The sequence below is a fragment of the Nicrophorus vespilloides genome, unplaced genomic scaffold (genome assembly GCF_001412225.1).
Source record: "Nicrophorus vespilloides isolate i.1.1-1 unplaced genomic scaffold, Nicve_v1.0, whole genome shotgun sequence".
Lineage (NCBI taxonomy): Eukaryota > Metazoa > Arthropoda > Insecta > Coleoptera > Silphidae > Nicrophorus > Nicrophorus vespilloides.
The window spans coordinates 237,183-253,507 of NW_017100110.1; the positions used below are offsets into that span (position 1 = coordinate 237,183).

At 35.7% G+C, this 16,325-nt stretch overlaps 6 protein-coding genes across 8 annotated transcripts; 4 read left to right on the plus strand and 2 right to left on the minus strand.

The window, feature by feature from the left end:
• The first annotated feature begins 130 nt into the window (after positions 1 to 130).
• Positions 131 to 1,806, plus strand: LOC108568419 (serine/threonine-protein phosphatase 2A catalytic subunit alpha isoform). Its single transcript, XM_017929491.1, has 4 exons — positions 131 to 443; positions 600 to 1,061; positions 1,130 to 1,422; positions 1,485 to 1,806. Exons 1-4 carry the CDS (start codon positions 342 to 344, stop codon positions 1,555 to 1,557), a joined length of 930 nt encoding a protein of 309 aa, XP_017784980.1. The 5' UTR covers positions 131 to 341; the 3' UTR covers positions 1,558 to 1,806.
• A 1,295-nt stretch (positions 1,807 to 3,101) lies between these two features.
• Positions 3,102 to 4,832, plus strand: LOC108568415 (homogentisate 1,2-dioxygenase). Its single transcript, XM_017929485.1, has 6 exons — positions 3,102 to 3,201; positions 3,257 to 3,523; positions 3,579 to 3,762; positions 3,812 to 4,215; positions 4,274 to 4,582; positions 4,637 to 4,832. The coding sequence occupies exons 1-6, from the start codon at positions 3,175 to 3,177 to the stop codon at positions 4,769 to 4,771; spliced, it is 1,326 nt and encodes a 441-aa protein (XP_017784974.1). The 5' UTR covers positions 3,102 to 3,174; the 3' UTR covers positions 4,772 to 4,832.
• Positions 4,822 to 6,628, minus strand: LOC108568416 (histone-binding protein RBBP4). The gene is made up of 3 exons (XM_017929486.1): positions 6,507 to 6,628; positions 5,194 to 6,312; positions 4,822 to 5,134 (listed from the first exon to the last, which is right to left on the minus strand). Exons 1-3 carry the CDS (start codon positions 6,526 to 6,528, stop codon positions 4,986 to 4,988), a joined length of 1,290 nt encoding a protein of 429 aa, XP_017784975.1. The 5' UTR covers positions 6,529 to 6,628; the 3' UTR covers positions 4,822 to 4,985.
• Positions 6,629 to 6,970: 342 nt separating this feature from the next.
• LOC108568433 (tudor and KH domain-containing protein-like) lies at positions 6,971 to 9,121 on the plus strand. Its single transcript, XM_017929515.1, has 4 exons — positions 6,971 to 7,226; positions 7,282 to 7,970; positions 8,024 to 8,240; positions 8,348 to 9,121. Coding segments are annotated over exons 1-4 (1,380 nt in total). The 5' UTR covers positions 6,971 to 7,224; the 3' UTR covers positions 8,820 to 9,121.
• Positions 9,071 to 10,045, minus strand: LOC108568435 (elongator complex protein 6). The gene is made up of 2 exons (XM_017929520.1): positions 9,955 to 10,045; positions 9,071 to 9,887 (listed from the first exon to the last, which is right to left on the minus strand). Exon 2 carries the CDS (start codon positions 9,878 to 9,880, stop codon positions 9,122 to 9,124), a length of 759 nt encoding a protein of 252 aa, XP_017785009.1. The 5' UTR covers positions 9,881 to 9,887; positions 9,955 to 10,045; the 3' UTR covers positions 9,071 to 9,121.
• LOC108568434 (mitochondrial dicarboxylate carrier) lies at positions 10,042 to 15,298 on the plus strand. Of its 3 annotated transcripts, none has more exons than XM_017929518.1 (5): positions 10,042 to 10,114; positions 13,997 to 14,170; positions 14,236 to 14,473; positions 14,535 to 14,742; positions 14,809 to 15,298. In XM_017929518.1, the coding sequence occupies exons 2-5, from the start codon at positions 13,999 to 14,001 to the stop codon at positions 15,043 to 15,045; spliced, it is 855 nt and encodes a 284-aa protein (XP_017785007.1). In that variant the 5' UTR covers positions 10,042 to 10,114; positions 13,997 to 13,998; the 3' UTR covers positions 15,046 to 15,298. The 3 variants fall into 3 exon arrangements, with proteins under 3 accessions (XP_017785007.1, XP_017785006.1, XP_017785008.1); XM_017929517.1 differs by lacking the exon at positions 10,042 to 10,114 and adding an exon at positions 10,732 to 11,003; XM_017929519.1 differs by lacking the exon at positions 10,042 to 10,114 and adding an exon at positions 13,796 to 13,905.
• The last annotated feature ends 1,027 nt before the right edge of the window (positions 15,299 to 16,325 follow it).

A 16,325-nucleotide genomic window follows, 5' to 3' on the forward strand; every position in this document is an offset into this window, starting at 1 on the left:
AATATTACTTTTAGATTAGATATGGACCTGATAAGATCTGGAAAATAGTTGTAGTTGTTATTAACGGTGGAATTGTTATAAACTTTCTGTAAATCGACAATGGAGGGGGGTTTGTTAGAAGTGGCAACACTGCGGGCGGCCGTACAGTCAACATCAAATGACATCACTGGGGCTCTCCTCCAGTGTCGGCCATTTTGCCGAATTTGTGTTTTGCGCTTGTATAAAAAAAGCTTTGATGGGCTTAGTTTGTGCTATTGAAATACTCTGAATCCGTTAAATAGATGCATCAATAAACGGATTGTTGAATAATTTAATCTATTTTTGCCCTGAAGATAGATAAAATGGATGAGAAGGCGGTGTGCAAGGAACTCGATCAGTGGATTGAACAACTTAACGATTGCAAGCAACTCACAGAAAGCCAAGTGAAAACGTTATGCGAGAAGGTAATGAAATTGATGAGTTGTTGAGCTGTCCGGAGCGGTGAAATAATTTAATTATTTAATGCAATCGTAATCGTTTGGTGGTAGTAGTAGTAGTAGGCGACGGTCGTCTTGTTTATCGAAAACGTCAATTTCATTTTTTTGCATTTTTTGTTACAGGCTAAAGAAATCTTGTCTAAGGAATCAAATGTACAAGAGGTGAAATGTCCTGTGACAGTTTGTGGCGACGTCCATGGACAGTTCCATGATCTTATGGAACTGTTCCGGATAGGTGGCCGCAGTCCAGACACTAATTACCTGTTTATGGGTGATTATGTTGATCGTGGTTACTACTCTGTAGAAACAGTCACACTGCTTGTTGCCCTGAAAGTCAGGTACAAGGAACGTATCACAATATTGAGAGGCAACCATGAATCTCGTCAAATTACCCAGGTTTATGGGTTTTATGATGAGTGCCTCAGGAAATATGGAAATGCAAATGTATGGAAATTCTTCACTGATCTTTTTGATTACCTGCCACTGACTGCCCTTGTTGATGGCCAAATATTCTGTTTACATGGTGGACTAAGTCCCAGCATTGATACATTAGACCACATCAGGGCTCTTGATCGTTTGCAAGAGGTAATAAGATTGTGTTTTATATGAAAATGATATACTTTCATATTTGTTTTTTTTAAACTTTGGTGCAGGTACCACATGAAGGTCCCATGTGTGATCTTCTTTGGTCAGATCCCGACGATCGCGGAGGATGGGGCATTTCACCGCGCGGAGCTGGTTACACCTTTGGCCAAGACATCTCCGAGACGTTCAACCACTCAAACGGACTCACCCTTGTGTCGAGAGCACATCAACTTGTGATGGAAGGTTATAACTGGTGCCACGATCGCAACGTCGTCACCATCTTCAGCGCACCCAATTATTGTTATCGTTGCGGCAATCAAGCTGCCATCATGGAATTAGATGATGCCCTAAAGTATTCATTGTAAGTATTAGCACTACTTTTGTTTATCATATATTTATTTACTTCTCTTTTGCTCTAATCAGTTTGCAGTTTGATCCCGCCCCAAGGCGCGGCGAGCCCCATGTCACTCGCAGGACTCCTGACTACTTCCTTTAAGGTCCCGCGGTCAGTTGTAATTTTCAACAAATATATTTAAAAAAATACAAAAAAAATAATACAAAAATAAAAATAATATGAAAAGATCCCGCGATATCACAACTGCTTAGTTATTATAATAATCAATTGTTTCTGTATAACGTATTTGAGGAGTAACAAAGGAAACGAAGGCGTGTAATATTTAAAAAGTTTTTTTAAAAAAAAAACAACAACAACCAAAACTTTTGGCGATTTCACTTATTATTTTTTTACCATGCAATGTTCAAAAATGGAAAACAAACTATTTTTTTTTCTTGTCCTATAATATATGTATATGTAAACCAATACGGATCGTGTTTTTATTTTAAATATTTTTATTCGATTTACGAAAAAAAAAAACTTTTTAGGTACCGACCAAAACGTCATCAGAAAGAGTTGTGCGTAAAATAATTAAGGACAAAAAATGAATGAACATAGATTATATTATATACGTATAACATGTATGTCACTAGATTACGGTGTTTTATTTCTCATGTACAAGTCCAAACATCATCTCTCTATCTTTCTCTCTTATACACACATACTGTTTAGGGTATATACTATTATGTTCAAAATTTTTAAAATATATGTTCAACAATAATATCGGATAGCCCTTCGAAAACCAGGCATTATTTATATTTATTTTATATAGGATATTTGGAAATATATATGAAAATTTGCTTGTATCAAATCACCACATGAAGATGGAATTGTAGATTTGACTACCTGTTTGCAAGCATTTCTGGCTCCGTTTTGTTGATTTTTTTTAATTTATATACATTTTTTTGCAAGCATTTCTTTTAGTTTCTATTAAATATTTCGTTTTTAGTGTACAAATTCATTTACTCAATAGTTAATTGTTTAAATACGTTTCTACATTTATTATATATTTGTTTTTGTATTTGCAGGGTTCGCTTTGTAAATTATATAAATAAGTATAAGTAAAAATGAGACGAGAAAAAAATTGTTGACCTGCAAATAATAATATAATATTAATGAATATGATAACTTAGGGGTTAGTCTCTTTATTGTCTAAAATTTTATGTTTCTAATTAATTTGAAATTAATAAATAAAGTGAGATATGCTAGAGATGTAACAAAATATGAAGAATCTGTTGCTTTTGGAATGGAGCTTGATTTGTTTAGTGTCAAAATGCAATTTGCAGGAACAAAAAAATCTACTCACGGAAAAGTGTATTGAACTGGGAGATTGAATTTGTGTTGTGTTAGTTTAGGCAGTTTCTCGTGTATCTTTATGTTTCCTATTGCATAAGTGGATGAAAAATTACTCCTCTACTTCAAGCTAAATACGTATGAACGTTGTATCTTTCTTACGCAACTATTATATTTTAGTTTCTCTTTATAATTTCCTTCTGCGTTATGTAAGGTGGTATTTTTTTATTACTGCAATGTTTACCTTAGTAACACTTGTTTAAAGTTGAATAAAGATGAGAAAAACGACTTTATCTAATGCATATTTATACGAAAACAAGTTTAACTGTTTCCACACATTTGCATACTGGAATCTCAGGAGATAAATCCGACGTTCTTATAAAATAAAAATTCCTGAATGCGTCTTAGTTGTTGACTTGTTCTTGTATGCAAACCATGTCCGAGAAGATAGAGGTAAGGTGTGTTTTTATTTAGAAAATATTTTTTAATACTTTTTGTTTGTAATTAGTATATGTCTGGCTTCGGGTCCGAGTTCTCTTCGGAGGATCCGAGATGTCCAGGATCGTTGCCGAAAGGCCAGAATAGCCCTCAGAAATGTCCGTACGGGCTCTACGCTGAGCAGCTCTCAGGGTCAGCTTTCACGGCTCCACGCGTAGAAAACAAACGTAGTTGGCTATATAGGATCCGTCCATCCGCGGGTCACGCGCCCTTTGAACCTTTCCAGAAAGGCAATATCACTCATAACTGGGATGAACAAGAGCCGGATCCAAATCAGGTATTCAAAAGTAATACCTTAACAATCATGTACAAAAACCAGCAAGTCTTTTCAGATGCGGTGGAATCCATTTGACCTTCCGGACAAAACAAAAAATGTTGACTTTGTAGAAGGTTTGAACACTGTTTGTGGCGCTGGTGATCCGAAGTGCAAGGCCGGTATTGCGATTCATATCTATTCCTGTAATTCGTCAATGGGCAATCGCGCTTTTTATAATGCGGATGGTGATTTCTTGATCGGTTCGTAAAGCGACTAAGAAAGTACCTGCTTAGACTGATCGTTCCACAGTTCCTCAGGTCGGCGAATTACGTATCAAGACGGAGTTTGGAAAAATGTGCGTACAACCGAACGAAATATGCGTGATTCAGCAGGGGATGAGGTTCTGCGTGGAGGTGAGCGAAGACAGCCGAGGATACGTGCTCGAGGTCTTCGGACAGCACTTCGTTCTACCGGATTTAGGGCCAATCGGAGCTAACGGCTTGGCCAATCCCCGAGACTTCTTAACCCCTCTCGCCTGCTACGAAGACCTAGATTCCACTCATGAAATAATTTCAAAATATCAGGGTAAACTATTCGTCTGCCAGCAGGACCACAGTCCGTTTGATGTCGTCGCCTGGCATGGAAATTATACACCTTACAAATATGATCTGGCGAATTTCAATGTGATCAACTCGGTCTCTTTTGATCATTGCGTATGTCACATAACTTGAAATAACTGAAAATATTCCATAATAATATAACAACTTGTAGGACCCATCCATTTTCACAGTGCTAACATGCCAATCAGAAAAGAAGGGTACGGCTATTGCAGACTTTGTCATTTTCCCGCCCCGATGGTCGGTGCAAGAACATACATTCAGACCTCCCTATTATCACAGAAATTGTATGTCAGAGTTCATGGGTCTGATACTTGGTCAGTATGAAGCAAAGAAAGGCGGATTCTTGCCGGGTGGAGCAACACTTCACTCTATGATGACTCCCCATGGTCCCGACTTCAAATGTTTCTCAGAGGCTAGCGAAGAACCACTAAAGCCTTGTCGTGTAGCGGAAGGAACCCAAGTATTATATAGAATTAAATAGAAGATAATGTATTAAAATATGTTATAATTTCAGGCTTTTATGTTTGAAAGTTGCTTGGGATTAGCAGTCACCAAGTGGGGATATGACACTTGCCAGAAATTGGATCCAGAATATTTCAAGTGCTGGCAAGGTTTGAAAAAGAACTTCACTGGATCAAAGTTCGCGTGAATCAGAGTATTGTGTTGTTATGGGTATAGGGTCTAATAAAACAGAGATTGTTACTACATGATTTTTTATTATACTTTTTTTTTACTTTAAATAAATTTCCATTATTGGTCATCATCTAAGTAATAGATAATTACAATTTAAAAAAAATAGTATGTAAATGATTAGACCCGCGTATAACAGAAAGAAGAACGAGTTAAAAGAAACACATTTGTACCTAATTATTAGCTGGGGTTTCAGCATCCGAAATAGCCATATCACCGTCATCATCATTATAAACATTTTCAGCCATTTGCCACACCTGCATAATATTATCTTCAGAGACAGAACAAATGACCCACGGTTCATTTGGATTCCAACTAAAATCTGTAAATTCAAAAAAGCATTATATACTCTGTGAATGAAAATTGTATTTTGTAAATTACCAGAAATCTTGGCGGTGTGACCACCATGTATGAAAAGTAACTCTGGAGGACCATCTTCGTTGTCATCGGGCGTTTGTTCTTCCCCGATTTTACTTAAATCCCAAACGTGCAACCTTCTATCGGTACCGGAAGAAGCTAGAATCGTTTCATTATGCGGAGACCACTGTACTTGGAAAATTTCGTCTTTGTGTGACTCGAAGCTATGCAGTTTCAGCTTCAAATTCCTCAAGTCCCACAAAGCAACAGTCTTGTCAGCACTGCCTGTAGCCAAAATAAATTCAGAATACGGGTTGAAGCTTAAGCAATTCACTTCGGCTGTATGAGCGTCGACCGTATGTGACGGTTTGCTGGTGTTGTTGCATCTGGTATCCCAGATCATTAATTTTTGGTCGTCAGCTACGGATCCGAATAAACTCTCATGCAGCAAATGCCAAGCTACGTCTTCTACGACGGCTGTGTGACCAGTGAATATAGTTTTTGCTTCAATCACTCTATTCTCTTTTGGCGTAGCGTTGATATCCCAAAGGCATATTGTGTGGTCATCACTAGCAGATAGCAAGTATCCATTAAGATTTGGATTCCAGGATAGACCGTAGCCCTCCTTCTGGTGGCCGCGAAGACGCAAATCTGGATGACATTCACCATTTGGATCTGGCTTGCTCGGATGCTTTGTATAATCAAATACTAGTACATCACTTGATGGGGTTTTGGTGGCAATCACACATGGATTTTGGGGCATGTACCTGGCCCTGTTAACTTCACCCTCATGATTGATTTTTATTTCAATCTCAATCTTACCAGAAACAGAACCAAAGCCTCCAAATTCACCCTTCTCATTATCATAATGGGAAGCATCAAATTGAGCATCTTCATTTGGCAACTGAACACTAGCAATAAGTAAATGGTTCTGCTCATCAGATGTGTGCGTTCCCAGAATTAACCTGTGTATTGAATGGTCCTTACCCTCTGGCTTAGTAACATCAGGCAACCATTGAGCAGTTAGCGAGGGCCACTCCAAAGCATGTGTCATAACCAAATCATATAAGAATGGTGTATTCTTCTTCCATATTTTATACTCCTCATTGATGACCCTTTCCTCCACTGCATCATCAAAGGTTTCTAAACAAAATTATATTGTTAATAAGTTGAAAAGTTGACTTAACAAATGACATTATCCAATCAAACTCAAACAAAAAAATGAATTAATGAGAATTGAAACTCAGTAAAATGAACAACTACTCAATAACCTAGAACGAATACGTTTAAATATACTAGATATTCTAAATAGCAAACGAATTTTCTTTGAGACTGACCTACGTCACCTTTATCGCCCATTCTATGATCGAAATTCGTTTTGAAATGTGAAAAAACTGTTGAATCCGACTTGGAAAAATAACGACGCCAGCCCGCCAAATATAATAACACCGGTCGCAATGCAACGTTGCCAATTATACTTGTTTGTCCTTCAAATGGAAATAGCCATTGGTGCGATAGTTTCCCGCCATACCGATACCAATTTGAAATCAACAAAATTTATGAGCTAATTTAATTTTTCAGTAAATTGATAATAATTTAGATTTTTTTTGTTTGATTTTGTGATTATCATTTTAAATTACGGTAATTTGATCATATACAAATTGGTAAATTTAAAAAATTGAATCACTCTCCCTAACGTTACTGTTTAAAATTTCTTTAAACAAAAAAATATATCACATTGATCAGATAATTAAGTGGTCCAAGTGATTCGAATAGATATTTGAGAGATACTTTGATTTTTTTAACTTGTTTTATTAATTATTTCTAAATGAGTCACATATTAAGTTAATCGGTAATTCAAAAATGTTCACTAAGTGCATGAATTTATAACCTATAAATAATAATAGTCGATTGTTTTTTTTTTCTATATATACTTATGTGCATATATATATATAAACTTATGTCACAGACTTCGCGATTTTTGGTTTAGTTACGGTTCATAATATAATTATAGTTATTTTTGTTGTTATGCAAAAATAAACTGTAACTAGAAAAATGTAAGTAAATTGTTAATATTTTATTGTTTAGTTAAAATGTTCCATAATTTTGCAGGCCTTTCTTCAGTGTGAAGTCATTGACTGTGGCTCTGGGTATTTCCCTCTGCAGTGTCACAGGATATTTGATTTATATTTTTCTAAAGGATGATGAAGATGATTATAACTCAGACATTATTTCCTCAAAGTATAAGATTACAGAGATTGTGATTCCCAAAGATAATGTGGGTATGATAATTGGCAGGAAAGGCAATAAAATTAAGGAGTTTGAGCAGCTATCAAATACTAAGATAAGTTTTAAGGATCATAGGGAAGATAAGAAAATGAACATATGTATTATTAAGGGGGTCGCTGATAGCTGTTTGTTAGCAGAGCAATTGATTATGCATTACATAGACAATCAACAAATTATTGAGTGTGAGACTATGTGGGTGCCCCATGGAGCTGTCGGAAAAATCATAGGCAGGTGTGGTGATAGAATTACAGAAATCACTAAAGTTACTGGGGCTCAAATCACTGTGGATTCAGAGAGAACAAATAATATCAGAAAAGTTACCTTGAAAGGCAGTGCAAATCAAATTAATCTAGCGAAGTCATACATAGAGGATATAATTGAAAAATACAATGAGAGTAAAGCATCCTTAGAAGCTTCATTGGCAAAGCGAGAACCCAGAATGCCATCTAAACACTCTCAAGATCTAAATAAAGCTGAAAGTCCCAAAGTTGAACGAATGTCGCCCATACCTGGTAATTATTGGGTAATATATCATCTTTCTTATACTTTTGAACTTTTGTTGTAGGTCAATCAGACAGTCCATTTGAAGTATACGTTTCAGCTATGATTGATCCATCGCGGTTCTGGGTACAGATTGTGGGTCCCAAAGCGACTGAATTGGACGTACTCGTCGAAAACATGACCGAATATTATAAGATACCTAACAATCGCGATGGACACATACGGGAGACCGTGTCCAAAGGCGATTTGGTTGCGGCTACCTTCCAATACGATAATAAATGGTATGTTTTTTATTATGTATTCGAAAATATGTTTACACTTTGAAGTTCTATATTTATATGTTTTTTTACTATAAATAACTAGACATAAAGTATATATTGTTCTTTAGGTATCGGGCTGAAGTGTTGAATGTTACTGAAGATGAGAAAGAAAATTCAGCGTTGTTGTATTATGTGGACTACGGTGATACGGATACCGTGGCCTGTAAAGATCTGTTCGAACTGCGTACCGACTTCCTAAGATTGCATTTCCAAGCTATTGAGTGTTTCTTAGCAAAAGTAGAGCCTGTCGGAGAGGAATGGTCAAGCGGAGCCATCGACAAGTTTGAGGAATGGACACACGCGGCGCAATGGCGGAAGTTATCGGCGAAGATAAATGGATATTGCGTGCGAGAAAAGACGAGGGCCAAGAGAGAGGGTTCCCCAGTACCCGGTGTCGACCTCTTCGATGTCAACAATGATCAGGACGTGGACATCGCCGAAGAGCTTGTGCGGAACGGACACGCTGCTTACAAGAAGGAAAGTGAGAAGCCCAGCAGGTCCACGAGTGTTAGTAACGTTAGTGTAGAATCAAGCCCATAAACTTGTACCTGGACGATAACATAGCCATCTTCCATACACCGAGCATTTGATACGTGTGTGGCCTAGTAATAAGATCTGATTTTTTTGTTTGTTATGTTTCATGCCAATTAGCGCCAAGATTTTTATTTTTTTATACAATTTTTCTTCATTTCTAAAATATTTTATTATTGTTGTATAACTTATATACTTATAAAGTGCCTATATTGCTAAGTTTTAAAAATATTGTTTTCGCTTAAGACAAATGAATTCACTTATTGTAAATAATATTTATTAGTGCCATTAAATATGTAGTATACAATGGACTATCTGTACAAGAAATTGAGAGATTCGCCAGGTCTGAAGGTTCTTATCTCACGCTCCAGAGCTTTGTAGTGGTAAATATTTTCAGAGCCGCCTCCATCTTTTGTAATAGTGAGAACTCCGGTAACATCGCTACTGTGGCCCGTCTTCAAAGGAGCCACATCTATGTGAATGTCTGCAATTAATTCGAGAGCTGAACTGATTCTATGATCATTTTCGTCGCCTATGTGCATGTTGATTAACACGTTGAAATTCTTCTGGTGTGTGAATTTGTTTATAGAACTAACAAAATTCACTACTTTTCCAAAGCCAATGCCAATATCAAACAAGTGGCTCAGATCATCTATAATCATATGCACATGACCCCCATCCTCAACCTTAAATGTTTGCATCTGAGACTTAATAGCAGTTTCCAAAGCTATGATCATCTGGTCCAACACTTTATTTGTGTACAATCCATAGCTTTGCTTCATGAGCTCATCAAATATAGCTGTCATGGGCTCTATAATGGCTATGGAGCCATCCTTCACCTTGCCCAGGAGGTCATAACCCAACCTCTTACCAACATTGTGATAATGTCCAACGGTGTTGTGCATCATTACAAAGCAAATTTTATTCTTTTTATTGTTTAGCACCTGCTTCATAAGATGGGATAACACAAAGTTACTGTCAGCCAGATTATGCTCCTCGATGAGCACAAACTTATCGATCTCAGAAACATCCAAGCAGGCCAGGAGCCTGTCTGCACCAATCTCAGTCATTTTAAATCTGAAATTAGCAAAGTGAAAAGAGAGCAGAGTATGGAGGCCGTGGCCCCTAATTTCACATCAATTACCACTCTATTTAAACCTTGAGAAAAAATCGAAAGGGGCTAGAAGAAGGCTTCTGAGCGCAGCTGCCGCCAGTCAAGTCAAGCGCAAACTCGAACTTATCGCAACCACGAAAACGTCCCACCAATGCAGTATACCATATAATTTGGACGCCTGTTCAATTCAGTAAGTAGTTCTGCATGCAACTCATCGAATTAACAATCAAACTAAACAAAAACTGCATGGAAACTAGAAATACAACCACGAACATGATCCGCAGGCAATACTGTCCCACACCTAACCTGAAAATTTCTGTCTGCGTATAGATGGCGCAACATAGTTTTGAATTTTAAATAGAATGACAGAAATTGTGCATTCATTAAAATTAATTTCAAAAGAAAAGCAGTTGCCCGAGAGAAAGGTTTTCAACATTCAAAACAAAGTAAAATTATTAAGTGTTTTTTAAAAAAATGCTATATTCTCATGAAATTTGGTTTTATATTGGAATAATTAACTTTTAATGCTTTCATAGGTTCTTGTCATATGCAATAGATGGCTCATTCAAATTCAAATCTGAAGAAGCTTGAATTAATGGTTACCTAATTTATAAGCAGGAATCATCGTATAGTCAAAAACATAACATGCATACGACTATAGCTATTATGCCTTGTCAGCAAGGAACGTGCGCTGAATGACCGAAGAAAAATTGAAATATTTATAAAATTCCTCTTGCATAACCGCGTCCTTGAACTTATTTGCTCTCTGAATGCGCGGTGTCAGTGCTTACATTCGTTGTTTTTCCTTTTTTTATTCTTTCTATTCGTCGGTCATATTCCATTAACTATACATTAATTATACTGCTACATGTATAGTACAGATTCTGTTCGATTCCGATTTGGGCAGAGGTGCTGTGAGCGTGGAACGCGGAAGACCCACGGCGGGAAAATATTTGCTTGCTCAATTTGAGTACCGCTTAATTGGCGCGCGAAAAATCGCAATTGCACTTGCAATTTTCGCGCACGACTTGCAACGCATAGCAACGATTTTGCAAATCGTAAAAAAACACAAATAACAAGTGAGTTTTATTTTATTATTCTAAGCAAATGTTATAAGATTTTTAAATAACAGAAAGTTTCAAGTCTAAAATGTTTGTTTTTAATTTCGTGTTAGTGATTCAACTTATCAAATTATTTTTAGTTTTAAGTGAACCTGAGACTTATATGAAGAAATTCAGTCTTCGGTCATTAATATTAATTAGTTTTTCTTGGTTTTTATTCTCAATATGTAGATCGCCTGGTGTAATTTTTGCTTTAAACGGTTTATCAAACAGGAATTCCTTTGATTTTCATTAAAAAAATCTTTTTGTTTAGTTTTCTGTGGGAAATTGTAGGCTCAGTTTTTCTAGCAAGGTCAACAGTTTTCAATCCTTATCAAATGACACTCTGCTGTCTATTTTTAGGCGTCACGGAAATAATCTGTTGGAAATCTTAATTATCCATTTTATCCGAGCACTTGAATCTCCTTGAGGCGAAAATTCGCCAGTACGTATAAATAATATTGAGCAGTTCTCGTTAAAATAAATACTTTAGTTATTAGAAAACTATTTTTAAATTGGGCATCATCTTAATGTTTGGAACGTCATAGCCGCTTGGAGTTTCTCTCTTGTTTTCATTTTAAATTCTTCATTTTAAAACCGGAATAATTTAAGTCAGGTTTAAGTCCGGCTGTCGTTCGCCGATGACATTTTTTCATATAGATTTTAACATTGAACAGACAATCACTATTATCTGAGAAACAGACCTTTTTTATATAGCGTTATGTTTGCAACTCCAATTCGAGGCCACCGGAATTAATTAGAAGCAATTGAATTTCGTAAATTGTATAAGATGTTATTTTCATTTCATAAATTATCTATTGAGAAACTGAGATTACTTTCATTTTGCTTGAATAAAACATTTTCAAGAATCTTATTATTGATAATATTAATTTAATTGACGCCATTATTATTATTTTTTCTTATAAAACTCCTTATCATCGACATAAACAAATAAAAATATAAATAAAATTAAAGAAAAAATAAATAGCTATTGGAAACGGCTATCGACCATAGGTCTCTCCATCCATGAAATATAATATTTTTGTTGAAACTATAATATAATTTTTATTTGCATTCGTAAAATTAGAACTTATTTTTTTAAAACTCAAGTATCTGTTATCGTCACATAATTTTGAGATTGTAAAAATATCAAGACCTTCTTTACTTGTATGGCAAAGAAAAAAAAAGAAGTTATCTTATATATTATTAATAAATCTAAATTAACCCATCTAGAGCCATCTCGATCTTCCTCCAACCTACTTTTATAAATATTTTATCTTATTCAGTTTATTTAATTAACATAAATTAATTATATTGTATTTTCATCAACCACGAAGGCATTTTGCGTTGAATTCATAAAGACAACGCGGGAAGGCCCGGATATATACGCCCAAATCAAAATTTGGACATTAAATTTTAAAATGTTTGCTGTTGTCATTTACAGCAATTCTCTCGCTAAGGCTCACGACACTCTTAATATGGTTAATCAAGAACTGACTCTCCAATCCTTTCATCATTTTTTAACTGGTGCTTCATATTTGCCCGTGGTTACCAAATTTACTTTTCAACATTCAAATCTGTCCAAGCCTCCTGAAACCATGCCCCAATTAAAAATATTCCGAGCAGGATTTCTCACGAATTTAAGGGGCCCCAATAATATGTTGCATGGGGGAGGTCGTGACAGTTTAAGTGATAGAAACAATTAATAATAACAAATACGCTTTCTTAAATATTTAGATTAAGTTATGAGAATTAAAATCTGCACACAGTTATCAAATTGTATCGAAATCACTAATATTTGTTCGAATTTTATTACCACTGTAGAAGAAAAGGCTCTTTATGATTTGATACTCATTGATTTAACTATGGAAATTAGAAGCCAGTGTGACAGTGGCTACGATGTTTATCTTTTTATACAGCGATTTCATTTTTAATATTTTTTTGAAATTTTCGTTGTTAGCGGAAATGTAATTTGGTTTTTCTATATTTCTATGCTTATTAGCAAATGTAATCTCTCTTTTATTGTCAGTTGTGTTCCTTCAACGACAGCTATACCATCTTCAGACAAAAGTTTTTTTGTAATGGCAGAATAATTCAACTGAAATAAATTATAATCATATTATAGGTATATAATCTTAATTCTAGAGCAATGTCTATCAAACTGTGTGCTGCGACACATAAGTGTATATATTTGAGCGTAGGATTTTGTTGGATCAGAAAATTTAGTACATTTAATTTTGTTGGGCATTAGTTTCACTCGAATTATGAGACCCAATAGAAAAACCATACCGTGCGGTCTGTTATCAGTTTTTCATTTTCGCGGCCCTCCTGTGGTTCAAAGTGCTATTATCTATTAACTGAGAACTTTCCGCCCATTTCCGAAATTTCAATAGTTTGAAAACATATTGGCCGATAAAATCTGTTAACAATCCAAAGTACTTGCATATCAAATCGAGAACATGAGACGAATAAATGCATTGTCTTGATCTATGGTCAGTAGCCTTTTGCATCAAATCAATTTGTATCAATTTTTCTTATTATGTTATTTTGTAGAATTTGTATTGTGGTAATTTGTATAATAAAATATAATATGTTAAAATAATTCGTATCAGGAAACGATTTCGTGATATTGATTTAGTCAGTCTCATTTGGAATTTACACATTATGATCAAGTTAAAACTGATAAGATGCTGTAAATATTATCAGCGACCGCTGATTATGTAACGAAAATTGCAAAGTCACCGATAAGAAAAGTCACCAGGATACTTATTAATCTTCTTTTCAAAAATCTATGATCGATACCCGCGTTTCGCAGAACACCAGTGTAATCCGTCAGAGTAGAGCGATCGCGTTTTTCAACTCTATTAATAGATCTGCATTGGTAATTATCGGACAAAAGTGTTAATTGATCTGTTTTGCAACTATCTGCATATCGTGCTTTGTTTTAAAAATTGATCTCTCTTTTGTATTAGAAATGCACGAACAACAGAAACAGAAATTGTCGAGGTGGTATTTTGGCGGTTTGGCGTCCGCGGGGGCGGCCTGCTTCACGCATCCCATCGATCTGGTCAAGGTACATCTGCAGACCCAGCAAACTGGAAAGCTTAACGTGATTACATCAACAGCGAACATCGTCAAGACTCAAGGTGCGTTTCCTAAATATTCTATGCCTGTTCCGTTTCGTTGTTAATTTTTGATATTGCAATTGCAGGGTTGTTGGCCCTGTACAGCGGGCTGTCGGCTTCGTTGCTAAGGCAACTGACCTACTCCATGACTAGGTTTGGTATTTACGAGGTCGTCAAGCAGAACATCGGTGAATCCAGCTTCGTTGCTAAGGTGGGGATAGCAGGGGTGGCGGGAGCAGCTGGGGGTCTGTGCGGTACCCCCGCGGACATGATTAATGTTCGCATGCAGAACGACGTTAAATTACCGATGGACCAGCGCAGGAAGTAATTTAAACCGCGCTGCGAAATTCCGGAATCTTAACGTATGCAATTATCTTTTCTTCAGTTACAAGAACGCTGTGGACGGTCTCTTCAGGGTGTACAAGGAAGAAGGTGTTGCCAAGCTGTTCGGCGGAGCGAGTGCAGCTACAACTAGGGCCGTCTTCATGACAATCGGCCAGTTATCCTTCTACGACTTGGTCAAGTCGTATCTTCTAGAAACGGATTATTTCACGGACAACCTGACCACCCATTTCTTATCTAGTTTGACTGCTGTAATATTTACTCTAACTTAAGTTTTTATTTCAAGAGAAATAAACCTTTTTCAATTTAATTTACAGGGAGCAATTGCCACAACCATGACTCAACCTATTGACGTAGTAAAAACGCGAATGATGAATTCCAAGCCTGGTGAATTTAAAGGAAACTTGGATGTGATCAAGCATACTGCTGTGCATGGCCCGGCAGGCTTCTTCAAGGGATATGTTCCAGCTTTCCTGCGTCTCGGTCCACATACGATCCTCACCTTCGTGTTTCTGGAGCAATTACGACTTAACTTTGGTATATTGAAGCCTTAAAGGCAAGATAAAATTAGGAGGAAACAATTCAGTTCTAAAACGTATACAGGGTGTCAAAGATTTAACTTATTTTTCTATCATTCCATTACTATATGATGTTCCTGTACTATTCCAATTGACTCGTTCAAAGCACAATCAGGGAAATGCAAGCCTGCACATTCACATTTTAAGTACAATGAATAGGAAACACTATTTTTTTTAATACATATATATTTTATATATATAATATTTACAAGGAACAATTTATTTTATTTTTTTACTAACTTGGGTTGTTACATTTAAAAAAAATATTTATTTTATATTTTTCGTTATAAATAAATTATCTTTATTGTTTCTATTCGGTCTTTAGTTTATTTAGACTGTTTACTTCATTATGCTTTTTATTTATTTGTTACTGCACAACGCCAATATATAATATATACAGTTGAACCTCACTTAACGGGCATAAACCGTTCCAAAATTTTTACTCGTATAGTGAAACAATTTTCCCCATATAAATTATTGTAATATACGATAATGGTTTCCATTTTGGAGTCATTTATCTTAGAATTTACTTTGCTCGTTATACGAGGTGCTTGTTAAGCAAGGTTCCACTGTATATATAAAAGCTACTTTAATATATATGGAGCTGGTTCCAATTTAGTTAAATTTTGTTAATAGTTTCATAATAATATTACATTTCTAAAAAAAAAGTATGATAATAAACTCGGATCCATAATTAGCAATGCACTAAATATTTGGTCATTTAAAAGATGTATGAATATTTAATTTCTTTGGTGTCAATTCAACAAAAAGAAAACAATTGAGACCCTGCAGTTGTGAGGTGTTGCTACGACTCATCAATCGGGCCCCGCGAATTACTAATTATGGGATATTTTTTTCTTTTGAAGTTACCCACTCATGCCTTACCACTTCATATTTATGGCCGAGGCCTCAAAATCTAAAATGCGGCACTGCCCTTCCTCCCCTCCCTTAAAAATATTCAATCATTTGGCGTCTCCCCCCTCCATTTCATAAAATAATAAAAACACAAAAATAATACTCCTAAAAAATTGTATTAATATAAACTAATGGAAAACAAAATAGAAACAATAATTTTATTGTTTTTAATGAGATGGATGTGTTTGTCTATTAACACAAAGTTTATCAAATATTGGTGTTAGTGACGAGATAGCCAGTCGTAGCTCTTTTTCTACAACTAAACGAGCTCGATATTTTGATTTCTTTGCAGCTAAGGCAGAAAATCCAGTTTCATAAATATGATGTTGCGAACGGCAGCA

Bases quoted from the DNA above. Each gene is read 5' to 3' on its own strand.
- LOC108568415 (XM_017929485.1), top strand. From the start codon at position 3,175: ATGCAAACCATGTCCGAGAAGATAGAG. The intron at 3,524-3,578 runs GTATTCAAAAGT...AAGTCTTTTCAG, and splicing joins AAGAGCCGGATCCAAATCAG to ATGCGGTGGAATCCATTTGA. The intron at 4,216-4,273 runs GTATGTCACATA...AACAACTTGTAG, and splicing joins CGGTCTCTTTTGATCATTGC to GACCCATCCATTTTCACAGT.
- LOC108568435 (XM_017929520.1), bottom strand. From the start codon at position 9,880: ATGACTGAGATTGGTGCAGACAGGCTCCTGGCCTGCTTGGATGTTTCT.
- LOC108568419 (XM_017929491.1), top strand. From the start codon at position 342: ATGGATGAGAAGGCGGTGTGCAAGGAACTCGATCAGTGGATTGAACAA. The intron at 444-599 runs GTAATGAAATTG...TTTTTGTTACAG, and splicing joins TGAAAACGTTATGCGAGAAG to GCTAAAGAAATCTTGTCTAA. The intron at 1,423-1,484 runs GTAAGTATTAGC...TGCTCTAATCAG, and splicing joins GATGCCCTAAAGTATTCATT to TTTGCAGTTTGATCCCGCCC.
- LOC108568434 (XM_017929518.1), top strand. From the start codon at position 13,999: ATGCACGAACAACAGAAACAGAAATTGTCGAGGTGGTATTTTGGCGGT. The intron at 14,171-14,235 runs GTGCGTTTCCTA...TTGCAATTGCAG, and splicing joins GAACATCGTCAAGACTCAAG to GGTTGTTGGCCCTGTACAGC. The intron at 14,743-14,808 runs GTAATATTTACT...TTTAATTTACAG, and splicing joins TCTTATCTAGTTTGACTGCT to GGAGCAATTGCCACAACCAT.
- LOC108568433 (XM_017929515.1), top strand. The intron at 7,971-8,023 runs GTAATTATTGGG...CTTTTGTTGTAG, and splicing joins ACGAATGTCGCCCATACCTG to GTCAATCAGACAGTCCATTT. The intron at 8,241-8,347 runs GTATGTTTTTTA...ATTGTTCTTTAG, and splicing joins TTCCAATACGATAATAAATG to GTATCGGGCTGAAGTGTTGA.
- LOC108568416 (XM_017929486.1), bottom strand. From the start codon at position 6,528: ATGGGCGATAAAGGTGACGTAG. The intron at 6,313-6,506 runs GTCAGTCTCAAA...AATTTTGTTTAG, and splicing joins GGGCGATAAAGGTGACGTAG to AAACCTTTGATGATGCAGTG. The intron at 5,135-5,193 runs GTAATTTACAAA...TTGAATTTACAG, and splicing joins TCACACCGCCAAGATTTCTG to ATTTTAGTTGGAATCCAAAT.